This window comes from Gambusia affinis, linkage group LG17 (assembly GCF_019740435.1).
Source record: "Gambusia affinis linkage group LG17, SWU_Gaff_1.0, whole genome shotgun sequence".
Classification (NCBI taxonomy): domain Eukaryota; kingdom Metazoa; phylum Chordata; class Actinopteri; order Cyprinodontiformes; family Poeciliidae; genus Gambusia; species Gambusia affinis.
The window spans coordinates 3,652,115-3,666,291 of NC_057884.1; the positions used below are offsets into that span (position 1 = coordinate 3,652,115).

The 14,177-nt window shown below is 38.2% G+C and overlaps 1 protein-coding gene and 1 long non-coding RNA gene across 2 annotated transcripts; one reads left to right on the plus strand and one right to left on the minus strand.

Annotated features, from left to right (window-relative positions):
* Positions 1–5,130: 5,130 nt before the first annotated feature.
* kmt5aa (lysine methyltransferase 5Aa) lies at positions 5,131–13,615 on the minus strand. The gene is made up of 7 exons (XM_044096693.1): positions 13,317–13,615; positions 10,854–11,007; positions 9,529–9,841; positions 8,572–8,659; positions 7,499–7,558; positions 7,155–7,345; positions 5,131–6,551 (listed from the first exon to the last, which is right to left on the minus strand). Exons 1-7 carry the CDS (start codon positions 13,323–13,325, stop codon positions 6,341–6,343), a joined length of 1,026 nt encoding a protein of 341 aa, XP_043952628.1. The 5' UTR covers positions 13,326–13,615; the 3' UTR covers positions 5,131–6,340.
* On the plus strand, positions 7,568–10,898 carry LOC122819729. Its single transcript, XR_006368652.1, has 3 exons — positions 7,568–7,985; positions 10,497–10,589; positions 10,807–10,898. It is a non-coding gene; the product is annotated as an uncharacterized LOC122819729 (long non-coding RNA).
* Positions 13,616–14,177: the final 562 nt, after the last annotated feature.

Sequence of the window (14,177 nt, forward strand, 5' to 3'; positions counted from 1 at the left end):
TTAAATTTTCAACAGCTATAATGTTGCAACTGGGAGCCTGCACCTTAACATCTTTACATTTCCAAAACATTATTTGTCATATTTGTATACATAAGCTTGAGGAATATTATTTTTTTTTTTAAATGGTGGAAAATTTGAACCCATTTTGTCCCACTTCTCGAGAATCACTGGTTTATTAAACCACAGCAAAACAGTCAAAAATGCCAGTGCGCGTTTTTTTTTTTCTTTCTGTTCTTAAGAAGCTACATTTCCCTATGCTAGAAATGACACAGATATAATATCCCCAAATTGTGGCAACATCATTCAGAAAGTTGCTCTCGGCACCTCTTGAAGCCCATCTTTGTACGTCCTGCTGTTTGTGTGTTTTTTATGTTTCTTCTTGAACAGAAATGGTTTCTTTCCCTACCCTTCCTGTTAAAAGAACTTTGTCCTAAAGTCTCTCTCACTGGAGGTGAAGACACACAAGAAGTGGATCAAAATTGGGTAGAGGGAATCAACATATTCAGGAATCTCAAAAAGATGAGATGCATTGGACAAAAACGTCTAATTTTTTCTCGGTTAGGACAACTTTATGCTTGAATCCCAAAGCTGAAAAATATCTTCCCATAAAAACAAACCAGATGCACCAGTCCTTTTATTTGCATATTAAATCTTTATTCATCAACACTTGAACACCAGCATTAAGGTTTCCTCGGCACTGCAACAATTTTCTGTGGAAAAAGTCAGTTTTGCCCACTTAAATATTTATTGCATCTGTTCCATATCATATTAAAACATTTTACACAAATGTTAATCCTACTAAATAGAAGTCATGTTAAGACCGGAAATGACAGTAGCTTGAAATTTCTCAACTGGCCTCTTTGTATAGACATTGTTTGCTTCTGTGAAAATTAATCATGAAAATTAATTATGAATTACAAAAAAGAAATGCTGGCTGAGCAGAAAAAGACTTAAAATACTTATAAGTATATATAAATAACAAAATAAATGTCTTGGCGGAGAAAGTATTGGACTAAAGTTACCGCTAATACAAAAATGGCTTCCTGTACAAGCCGACAAACTACAACTAGTTAGTTAAAGATGAGTAGATAAAAATGTCAAACTTGAGTATTTTTCCAACTGGCTCCTTAGCTAAAATTTAAGTGTTGTAAAGTTAAACTTCCTAGGAGAAGAAATAACCAATGAGGCAAAAGATGAATCTTAAATTTCATATTGAAAAGACAGCCTGGAAACCTGATTGCTAGGTCAAACGCTTAAATGTTAAAGTTGTACAGAAACGCTCTTTAACCCAATATTTCCTCATTAGTTTCAAATAACAGTAAAGCTGGCTTCAGTTTTTAAGCCAACTAGGTAAAATTCTTGCAAGAATCTGTTACTTTTGGTGGCTTAAGAGGCTAATTGATCCTTCTAGTTATATAGTTGAATTATGTTGCATAAGGGTTAACTTTTGTTATTATTTGGCAACAAAAGACACCATATGCAGCCAGCTTCTAAAATCAGTTTCCCTCCTTTTAGCTGTTATGGCATGCTGTGTAGCTGCAGCAGAAGCTTGGGTTAAAAAAGAACTACTTATCTTAATAGAGGAAAAAAAAAACCTGAATAACTTAATTTTCCACAAGTTACCCTTAGGAAGGAGAGCTGGGGTTTACCAATATTAAAAATCCACAACATAATAATAATAATAATAATAATAATAATAATAATAATAATAATAATAATAATAATAATAATAATAATAATAATAATAGTAATAAGGCAGTAATCAACAAGTTAGAAGAAACAAGAACAATGCTCAATCTTGTAAAAAAAAAAAAAAAAAAAAGCTTTTTATTTTTATTCATCAATGAGCTTGTCGGTTTATTCAGCAACTTTCCAAACGTATGAACCCACCGTTTCCCGTATTTGTACTCTCAACAAAACAAAGACCATAAAGTACGGCCATGAAATAAAGGCTGTTTGGTTAAAAAGCAGATTCTGGTCTTTTGAGTTGATGGAGACAAAGTTAAAAGTTTAAAACTTGCTTATTATTCAGATGAATATTTCCTATTGAGGTCTGCCATCAACCAACACAAATCATTGATTCAAATCAAATATTTATGGGGGAAAACTATATGGGAAAGAGAAACACAGAATGAGTTGGCATACCAAAAAACGATGTGCCATAATACCAATTCTATGTCTGAAGTTAAAAAAGACAATATTTAGCAAAGGAGTTGATAGTTTATCACTGAATTTACCTTGGAGAATTTAAATTGGGACCTACGGTTACTTTGGTAACCGTTGGTGTAAATGGTGCACTGGCAGAACTCTTCTCTTACAGTGTGTCTGAAATTAATGCTAAAATAATGGAAAAAATTTAGAAAAAGTCAGAATTATGTTTAGAATGGCCAGATCAGGATGCCCCGCCTCTCTCCATATAAATTCATGCTATCATGTTTGTTATGCCTTATTTACTTTTTGATATTAATGTAGTACAATTGAAAATGATCTGGTTTTATTCACATGAACTCAACAGACTTCCTATTGCTCTTTTGATCTGAGAATGTTTCCAACATGCTTTTTGTAAAGTCATCAGTTCTACTACAAATGTGCACAAAATTGTCAATATTCTGCTAACGTAAAAAAAAAAAAAAAAATTGCATTTGCGGCGTTTCCATTAAATAAGACACACAAAATCATACAACCAAGTTTGTTCACACAATAAGTCATTCAAAAACACACTGCTGTGTCACCATCCTCTAACTACTTCCTGTCGTCTTCTTCATGATTTGTGCATGAAGCAACGTCCCGTTGATCAAGAGACTTGTGTGATGCGAAAAAAAAAAAGAGTTTCCATTGGAGTTTTGTCAAATACACCAATTTGGATTAAAAAAACAAAACATCATCCTAATGGAAAAAAGGTTTTACCGAAAAATAATTTCTTTTATTTTTTTCTTCAAAATTGGTGTTTCTCTTAAGCGGATTTATTTTCGAAATGTCAAGTTCCACAATTAAACAGTCAATGGAAACGCAGCGTATAAAACCCTCCTGAAGCGTAGAATGAACTGGGAGCGTTTTTCAGTTTGGCTTTGGACGCTTCGATATTGCCAGTCCTCTCTTCAAAGAAGAGATTTACTTTCAATACTTGATGAGCCAATAACTTTTGGTCATTAAAACCAAATGTGTCCGTCACCCAAATCAAAACCATAATTTCAAGTTAACGTCTCCCTCTTTATGCGAACAAGGGCCCTCTGATCACATCTTAAAACCAAACTTTAATGCATTTCATTGGGATTTGATGTGATTCATATTGAAGGAATTTAGATATATTCTGAAAAGTAGGATGTGGATTTGTCTTTAGCTTCCTTAATTCTTAATTCTGTTACCCCTAAATAAACTCCAGCCCATCAATCAGAGGAGCTGCTCTGATTAACAACATGCATGTTAAAAACTTAAGAATATTTCCTGACAAGTTCTTTAGTTAGGGCTAGCCAATAAATACATTTTTGGGGGGAGGAGGGGGATGATTCCATGGGTTTCTATAATTCAAAGTGATGTCAGCGCATCAAGAGCGGCCATCTTGTTTGACAAGCGGGTTTTACAGCTGCTGTTTAATTGGACTTTGAATTCAATATTATTTTAACAGGACTAAAATTATAATCTTACAAGAATATTTGCAAGTCTGTTAGAGACTTAGCCCCAAATACCTGCTGCTGACGTCCTGGACCTGAAAACAGATGTATGCCACACTTTCCAGAATTGTACTTATTAAAAGAGAGGGGGAGAGAGTACCCTTTAAAGGTTATTGTATTATTCTATGTTATATCCTGAAATACTTTCTGCTAATTTTTTTTTTTTAATGTGAAAAGGTGCGTTTAGGATACCTTGACTTCAGACACTTTGTCACCGTCTGGCTCAGCATCTGGTAGGGGTTGAACGACTACATATTTTTTAAGGTCGACTACATTATGATAATAGTCGAGTCGATGTCGACTAGTCGCGGTGACGTCATAGTGACGTAAGCGCAAAAAACCTTCACAACTTGGAGGCTTTATTAGCTATTTTCACGGCAAATATTGACACACACACACACACACACGCACACACACACTCCCCTTCTCCTGCTTTTACTAAGTCTATTATGGAGAATTAAAAGAGCAATAAACAGATCATTCTTCGTGAGCAGCGGGGAAAAGTTTGTTGCACAAAGTCGGGTCTGACTTTTTTTTTCTAAACACCGGCTGATGCTGATGATCTCTGGATAGTTACTATAGGAGTCAAATTATCACACTGACTACATGGTGCTTTTGGAACATCACAAGTCAAACTTGTTATGAACGGATCCCGTTTGGTTACAGCTGAATTCAACGAAACCACCTGCTTCTCCTCCGCCCGATGCGCGGCAGGAAGCTCTGCTGACTCAGCAGATTGAACGATTTAAGATATTTTCTAGTCAACGTCAACATGATAAAAGTCGAGTCGATGTCGAGTTGACTAGCCGTTGTGACGTCATAGCAACGCAAGACGCAAAGCTTTGGAGTAACGTACAGGCTTTAGCCTATTACCCGTTTTCACGGAAAAATACGGCATTTACACAGAACAGCAACAAGTGAAACAACAAAACATCGGGATAGTTTATGATAAATAATAAGTTGCTGGGAAACCCACATTCAAAAGGAAACGCACATCTTTTAGATGGCATGTAAAAACAATAAAAGGAGGTGGCACGGGGGCGGGGGGTAAATAAAGTTCACTGTCATTAGCACAGTACAGAGCACTCGCGACACTCGCGAGCCGCTAAGTGACATCCTTAGCGGGAAGGGGGCGAGTTTTAGATGGCTCGTGTTTTGTAGTTGACTGCAGCTGCAACTCCATCTCCTTTTAAAAACACTGTAAAACCACATATCATTTAAACTAATGTATTAACTTATTTTTCTTGTGTCTTGTGACGTATACTGTGCTATCGGATCAGCACAGGCTGTCACCACCGGCAATCACATGACTGCGACTAGTCGACATGAAATGTAAAAACTCGCGAGACGTCCTAGAGTCGACTAGTCGACTAGTCGACTAATTGGTTCAACCCCTAGCATCTGGTAATAGCTCCTTTAATGGCCGACAGGTGGAGGAAGTGGGAACAGCGTTATCGGCTAAAGATCAGTCGACATTTAATCAAACAAATCTTAACACACTTTCATTCAAGCAGTTACAGCAGAAAATTCTGCAAAGCAATCGCAGAAACTTTTATATTATTTTAACTTTTTTTTAAATTCAAATGTAACCGTCGGGTTTAATATTAAAAAATACATTATCTAAAAACAAAAAAGCAACAAACAATATATATATATATATATATATATATACATATATGTATATATATATATATATTTATATATATATATATATATATATATATATACATATATGTATATATATATATATATTTATGTACATCATACTGGTTATTTCAGAGTTGCACAAGCTTGCGTCACATTTTGACTTTTTACCAGGCGTCAAAACATGATCGAAAGCCTCCAAGATGGCAGCCGAGCCAGGAGTGTGGTTAACTGTCACAGGCCACCAGCCGCGGCAGACGGCTTCCATGTGGGACGGCGTGTTGGAGCCATCGTAGGCAGAAAAAGAGGAAAGAGGAGTGAATTTCCAAGAAAGAACTCACAATGTGTTTTTTTCTCGCATATTTTTGACTTTTCAATCTCAGAAATTTCAGAGTTTTTCTACAAAATTTCTGACATCAATCCCAGAATTTCTTCTTTTTTTTCCCTTGGAAATTCACTCCTTTTAATTTTTATCTTCTGTCTGCAATGGCCCTAATATGCTGTCGTATCCATAGCTGAAGTTCACTGGAGCAGAATATTTTTCCCAAAAAGCCTTGGGGTTTATTTTCCTGTTGAACTTGGATCTCATAGTGCTTGTTGATCCAAAAGGGAGGAGGAGGCTGAGAAGCCGTTTGGGGAAGTATTGCTAAAGTATCTAAGGATAAATTACAAAAAATAAAAATAAAAAAAAGCAGTATAAAAAATGCTGAGCATTAACTACCACCTGCATGCTGTAAGGGCATTGGTCTTCAGGAAGTACAAAATGTACAAAAGAAATGTGCTGCAAAACAACCAGAATGTTTCAGAGACACATATAAATAAAAGTACGCAGGTCCGTCCGATGGAGCAGACGGATCTTAATCGAAATGTAAATAAGTACCCTAAGCCCCCCACTCCACTCCAAACCCACACCGTTATCTACCACCCAGCGTTCTCTGCATGGCAACGAAAGGGGTACACATTCTGTTTCTAAGGCAACATGTCCGCTAGCTATGAGAAACACAAGTGTCGCTGACCGCCTCCCGTCAGTACTTGAGCCAGGGGTGAGCGGCGATGGAGGCTTTGCTGCGGTCCCCATAGTCGTACAGCAGCTCCTCGCCCTTGTCGATGTCTCGGGAGGCGACCAGGATGAGGTGCGGCACGCCGTTGATGTCGTGGAGTTTGGTTTGGCAGTTCCCGTTTTTGCTGTGGTTTATCAGCCGGCCCATCCGACCCGTCTCTTTGGTGGCGTCCACGCTGCGGGGGGGGGAGGGGAACGCAAATAAAATAAGCAGACGTCGGTTTTTAAGTCTGGCCTGGATTAGCTCAGATATTGTTTCAGTTACGTCCAGAAAGAACAAATGCATTTTGAGATTAACTGGGCTTGACATTTTTGATTTAAGAGTTTTGATTAGAAATGACTACTCATATGTCATATGCAAGGTAAGCAGCTGAGTCGGGCTCTAACACCACTAGGGGGCCCCCAAGAGCAAAATGCTGTTGATAACAACATTGAATAATAAAAACTAAATGCTATAACACATGGAAAAACAATTCCTACATTATTTTTATAGTTGGCATACATATAATGGGTTAATCTCTTCCTGCTGCTGATATCTTTTGGTTAAACTTGTTAACTGTTTCTGGATATTACTTTCAAATAGTTACAATAATGCGGCACATTTAAACACCACTCTGTTTTTCAAAATTCAAATAACTTTTTTAAGGAAGGCTAGTAATAGTAGTAGAATATTACATGCTTGGTGTTCAGTGCAGTGTGGACAATGTTGGTATTTTTTTTTACCCTCTTAATATTTCATATCGAGTCAAAACAAGAGGATGGATGAAATGTTTTCCTACCAGTACGTTTTGCAGAGGTACTGAAAGTAGTACATGTAGCAGCCGGTGGCAGGGTTTTGAGCGTACTCCGCCTCCCTTTTCTTAGCGTCGGTGATCTGCAGCAGGTCGCCGTGGTACTCCACGATGTAATCACCTTTCTGGAAACACTGAGTGGCAAACACCGCCCTCCCTTTTCCTTCTATGTGCTGGACCTGCAAACAGGAGGGTCTCTATGGTGACACATGGCACGCTGACTAAAACGTCAAGCAAATTATGTTTCAACATGTCGCCAGCAATGAACACTCCAGTATTAGGAGTTTATCCACATTACTGGTGAGTGAAACGTCCAGAAAGACCCTCATTACCTCCATTCCCTCCTCGATTGCATTGGTGATGAGATCATCGATGAGCTTCTTTTGTTCCCACTGGCGAGGCAAAGCAACTTTATTTAATGTCACCATTCAGGCACATGGTAGTACAAATTCACAGAGATAAAACATTAAAACATAAAGTACCTCAAAAGAATAATGGAAAGTACCACATCAAAAGAAGAAATATTAAAATGCTAATTGAACTGTTGACCTATCAGTACCACCAGTTTTACAGGAATCCGCAATTGTGGAGATTCACGCAAAAAAAAAAAAAAAAAAAAAAAAGAATTACAAATCCACGCAGGTTTCGCATTAAAGTATAATTAACGCAAAAATGATAAACAAAAACACAATTGGTTTTAAATGACTAACTCACCTGCAGGTGGCAGTATTTCTTCTACTACACTGCGGCTTCAGATTTACCATACTTATAGTCGACCGTGATCAACATTGAGCAACGAAATTGGGCTACTTAAAAAAGGTTTGTGTGTCCAGCCTGTCTGCATATTTCTCTCTAATTTTTTTTCTTCTTAATGTAGATGTTGGAAGGGATTTGTAGTTGCACCTTTGAAAGTTTGCCTTGAGCGCGTGCGAGCCCACCAAGCGGTTGACAGAAAGGTCTGTGCCGTAGTTTTAGAAAATAAATGCGCCATAGAAGCATTATGCCGGTCCAGGAGGGCCCGCTGTAAAGAACACCTTCCAAAAAGCTCGGTTTGAGTAAAAGGCGGCGAGAGGGATTCGCAAGACCGAACGCCACGACTGCGCGCGAGACAGCAGCTAGCAGGGTGCGTTTAGCGTTAGCCCCCTCGCGCCTGACACAACGGGTCAACTATAAACGTAGCTTTAATCAGGCTGAAATATCACACAATTCCCTGCATATATTTGTAAAGTAGCGCCACAAACTCTACTCCTCTATAAACAGAATATCAGTGAGGTTTTTCAACCGCACTGATATTCTGTTATATGAGTTCCCAAGGAAAACTGGAATGTGAAACGGTTTTCCTTGTATTAGAGAGTATATTCTTCAATTCCTCTTTTAGTTTAGAGTCAAAGGAATATCTTCTTACCTTGAGTTCTGTTTTACTTTTTCTTGAGCTCCGTCTGATTGGATAGAAGTCGGTAACCTTTCGGTTCTGAGAGTTTTTGCCTCCTTCTCTTTAGGGGGAAATAAAAGAGAAAAAATAAAAATGGTAAATAATTTGCCATCCACAATCACACTGCTTACAATTTATACTAATATTGTTGGCAAGAGAAAAGACAACATTACCTTTGCTCGCACCTCATCACCCCTGACAGAAATAAAACTGAACTGAACAGAGCAACAACAAAAAGCTGAAAGAGTCAGCTCGCAACTGGAGAACTTAAGTGCAGAACCATGATAGGATTAAGACTCCAACTGATTAATGGGTGTGCTTATTTGAGTCAATCAACAGTATTGACTTTTAACACCGTTTTAGATTAACGACTGCTGTCAGAGGGAAGGCTAAAGACTAAGAGGTTTGTCGGTGTGTGGGCTGAGAGGGAGGACGTATTGTTATAGTGAGGTATTGTTTAATTTTTCAAAAGAAAAAAGTTTTCCTGAACTCTTTTTGTCCATTTATTGTGAGGCTTGATTATTTAGTTTTACTTATTTGGGAAAAGAAAAAAGATGTTGCACATCCATATTTTCTTACAATTATATTTACTATATGTAACTGTTGTGTTTATTTGATAATAGGTGACTGTTACTTTTAGCCCAGTATTTGATTTTAGGAGGCCCCTACTGTATGCAATAATAAATTTACAGTTAAAATTAAACTGTATTTTAAGTATTTTTTATCCAAAACATTATTGTCAAAAATATATCTTTAGTTCAGGGAAGAACTTTTGAACCTTCCCATTTTCACTTCAGCTCATTCTCCAGTCACTGTAACTGAATTTCCCACTAATCCCCCCCAAAGCACCCACTGGCACCAGTATTACTACGATATTTTATTAATACTAAAATATTACATTCCACTGCATCATAATCAGGGCATACGTACGTTCTCCTGGTGTATTTCTTCCCCATGACTTTGGCACGGGTCCCTCTCCTCTGGTTTCCGTGGAGTGCGCCGCTGTTGTTGTGGTTGCCGTGGAGTGCGCCGCCGTTGTTGTGGTTGCCGTGGAGGGAAGCGTGAGACAAGCTGTTGCCGAGGGGCATAGGGAGTTCGTGAGGGGGGCGATGGCAGAAGAGCTGCGGGAGGGTTGGCTGGTCGGTGGGCCAGCAGGGCGGACGCTGGCCGTAGGCGCTACCGGTCGCCGTCAGATCCGGTTTTGGGTCTCTGAGCATGGCGCCGATGGCGTCTGTTGTCCTGGCTGGGAGAGACACAGAGAAATATCAGGTGGGTAGAGTAGCCAAAAAATGGACTCAAGTAAGAGTTGCGCTACTTCAACATATTTTTACTCTAATAAAAGTAAAAAGTAGCACATTTGTTGACGTGATCTTAGTTGCCATTCTTAGATTAAGAATAAGAACACAATTTTGAAATTAGCAACACTGGAAGTTTTGCACACATTTTTAATGGAAATGCAGCTGGTGACACTCTGTTGCTAGTAAGCACTGCTAATCCACCTCCTTTGCTTTGTCACCATGACACGCCATCATCCTCCAACTACTTCCTGTATTCTTCTTCGTGGTTTGCGCCACTGGCAACATCTGCTTGTTGATCATGTTACTTGTACGATGCGATAAAAAGTGTTGGAAATTGGAAATTTGCGGAATAAACCAAGTTTGATACGCCCAAAACCCAACACCAAAGTCTCTTATCAAAAATCAATAGTAATTTTTTTAACTAAAGAAACTAAAAATATATATATATATATATACCAAAAAAACAATTGATTTCTGCTAATTTTTTTTTTTTTTTGACCAAAGTTATTTTTGGAAATAATGCAAATTTATTTCCAAAAATAAATTTGCGTGATTCCATTAAGCAAATTTATTTTCAAAATGTCAAATTTTCCTCTTTAGTTTGACAACAAAACTACTGATGGACCAGAGGCCAGACTTTCAAAGCAACACTTTTGTTCTACTCCAATCAGGTCACACATCAAAAGCTCTCAGGTAATCGCCACTCAGCTGGACCCCTGTCGAATTAGGTCGGTCCTTTCAAAGATGGGTGAATATTTATGCAGTCATTTACTTCTAATATTTTTAGTTAATATTAAAACAACCCCGTTTCCAAGGTTGTTGTTTTTTTCTCATTCCTGTCAAACAATCTCAAATTATATGAAGCACTATTTTCTTTACAATTGACTTTTTGGGTTCTGTATGTGGAAAGTTCAAACATGTAGCGACCCGTAAGACTACAGAGAGGAAGATGCCGACCCTCAGGTTGACTGGGAACGTCGAGCTGCGGGACGCAGACGGGAGAGCCCCGCCCCTCCTGCGTCAACCTGATGCTCGTCTTCTCATCGTGAGCTGCTGGCTTGGACTTGGCGCAGGCTAACGCCATCACTGGGTGAGGACTGCACACTACTTCCTGTAAAGAAAAGAAAAACAATTAGTAACTGTCCTCTCTAAGTGATCCCAGCTGTAAAATATGGGGTTGTTTTGCTGCAGGAGGAACTGGTGCACTTCACAAAGTAGGAAAGAATATTATGCGGAAATTTTGAGACAAAATCCAAAGATGTCAGTCAGGAATGAGGCAACCAAAACCTCAGCCAACTATTGTAAAAAAAAATCTTGTACAAGATAAACCCAAAAAACCTTTGACTCAAGTCAAACAGTCTAACGGCAATATAAAAAATACTGAGGAAGTGTATGTAAACTTCTGATCTTGAAGACAAAACTCTGACCTTCTTTGATTATTAAGGCATTTAGCAAACAGAAATAATTTTAATACGGTAAGTAATTCAAAACGAGACGTTTAGTCTGATTTAATTACAGACAAGTAGAAACATTTTCTCTTGATTTGGTGTGTTGAAATTTCTGGTTTCATACGTGTTTAGTAAATTCCTTAATTTTGCCCAAATGAGAGAAAAAAAAGTGTACAGGTAAATACAGGATCTGAATGCATGCTGCAAATCTGCCTGGATACAGCTCTACAACCCAGGATACAGCTCTACAACCCAGGATACAGCTCTACAATAGCGACAGAAACCACTAAAGCAAGGACGCGTAAAGAAACGTGGTACTCTGAATCATCACCCGATTGGTCTGCATTTCATTCTGCCCCCCCACAAAAAAAAAAAAAAAAAACAGACTCGAAGATTCACAAACAAGACAGTGAAGCTCGAACAAGGAAATCAAGATTCTTAACAAATCAAGAGGCGACGTTCAGTAAATACTCTTAGCTTTCTGTTTACGGTCGGATCTACTGTCAAAATGAAACTAAAATGCAAACAGCCTCAAGTGAAAACAAAACTGAGGTAATAATCCTGATGGAATGTGTAGAGTCACTTTTTATTCAGCACTATTCAAGAAAATCCTTGGGTTACTTTATAATATGGAGTCAGAAATTTACATGCGCCAAGTGTTGGCATTTTATTTCTTGTCCTGCGTAGCAATTCCAAAAGGAGGATGTTTCATCTGACGATAAATTGCTATTCATTAAAATAAAATTATGCAGTATGGGGGTTTTCTAGGCCAATTCCAGATGTTATTTGACCTACAGATCTATTGTTTTTATCTTATGAACTACAAACACAGATATTAGAAATGTCTACACAAACAGATAATGAAGGAATAACAATTTCCCTTTAATTCCCATTTATTCCCCAGTCTCCTTTAATTAATCAGTGGTTATGTTCCCAACCTTTATCAGGGTTTTCTTAAGACTAAAATAGCAAATTCACAGTAAAATAAATGACAATAAAAAAATTATATTAATTTTACTTGTCTAATGCTTTCAGTTTAAAAATATAATCATTGACAAGAGCAAACATTTCCCTTCCTAAAGATAACACTGAGAGAGGTAGTAAAACTTTTAATGAAAAGTTCGGAAAGGGGCGACCCAAATTTTCTGAAACAGAAGAAGACCAGGCAGGACAGGTGTTCCCCCGGGGTGTCTGCTGAGCCCCTTTCCCCGTTTGCTTTGCTCATCTATTACCGTACTGCCAAATCTGAATCCATATTTGCAATAATATTTACTGATCATTAAAATATTGTGAGCTTTATCAACAGCATACAATGAGTGGCCCAACTGGTGAGCTGATGCCAAGGAGCCGAGCCACGAGTCTAAGATGTCACTGAATCGTCACTCCTATCTTAAGAGAGAGATTATTTTGCGTATATTAAAACAAATCTCTTCGATGCCTCTATTGTAAGGCTGCACTGTTTGAATAGCTAATGTGGGAGGAGCCCCGGAGTCGGGACCACGCTGGATCCTTACCCACTCGCTCCACTCAGCCGACCAGTCCCTTTAAATCCGCAGCACAGCTACAACCAGGCCTGCTTACCACTAACGCATGCTTCAGTCAACTCAAACTGAAGCGTGCTTTCACGTTCAACTGAGAAACACTGAGAAAAAGGAAATACGTGACATGTTGGTTCTGTTAAACGCAATAAATTGCGGTTATGTCACCAGCTGACATGCATGTAGCGGTCGTAACTCACTAGCTGACTAATTAGCCGTTAGCACTGTTAACAAAAAGATCCCATCTCTAGCTACAGCAACTACACAAACTTATTTTTTTTAAATACGGTTAAATACAAGATTACTATCTGGTATCACTTCTAGAATACAAATAGGTTATTACCCAGACTCTGGGTATATTTTCACCACTATTTCCCCACTTTGGCTAGCTTTGTGTAACCTCTTTTACGTGATGCCCAAACAAACAAACTTACCCCGTTCATTTCCGAGTTGTTTTTGTGACTCTCCGCTCTCAACAGATACCCACTCAGAAGCTAGCCTCGGCCCACTCCCACAGGCCGTGTCCTCCTGACACAGCCACACAAATCCACTATGTCCTATTGCACTTCTGCTGGACGGGGAATCGCCAACAGCTCAACCGCTGCAGCCTCCACAGCCCTACTCCGCCATGTTCCTCTTGTGTGGAAATGAATGAGAAGAGCTGGAACGCTGGCTCCCCCTGTCGGTCTTCAGTGGCAGTGCCCGGGTGCTTGGAAAAGAGTTTGTTTACAACCCTACACACATTTCTACATGGAAAAAGTTTTTGTCATGCCTATTTTTTTAAGCACACAATATATGTTTTTTTTTTAAATATATTTTATTTTTTAAAATTCAACTGTAAACTAAAGGAAATAAAAATGCTTTTACTCAGAAAAGAAAATTAATACAAAAGCGCAAATTGAAATTCCTCACGTAAATTAAATAACGTGAGGAATGTTACTTATTTAATACTGTATCATAATCACTATGTAGATACAATAAAAATATAAATTCACACAACCACACCAGGTGTTATGAAACATGATTAGGGCCAATTGGAGAAAAAAGAATTCTGATTTTAATCTCAGAAATAAAACAGGCATTTAAAACAGTCCCAACTATGAAGAGATTATGTCTGAATTCTAAGAAATTGATTTTTTTTTCAGTGACTCTAATCCTATCTCGTGTGTTTTTCTGTCTGTAATACCAATAAATGTTGAGTTAAAAGGTGGAACTTGACTAAAATATGTTTTCATTTCTTGTGTATGATGCTTAAATGCGAAAACCTGTTTAATAAACAGGCGAAATCTCAGGTC

Excerpts from the sequence above, each read along its gene's own strand:
- kmt5aa (XM_044096693.1), bottom strand. Across the intron at positions 8,660-9,528 it reads AAGAAATACACCAGGAGAAC|AGAAGGAGGCAAAAACTCTC; the intron begins GTACGTATGCCC and ends TTCCCCCTAAAG. Across the intron at positions 7,559-8,571 it reads AAAGTAAAACAGAACTCAAG|TGGGAACAAAAGAAGCTCAT; the intron begins GTAAGAAGATAT and ends TTGCCTCGCCAG.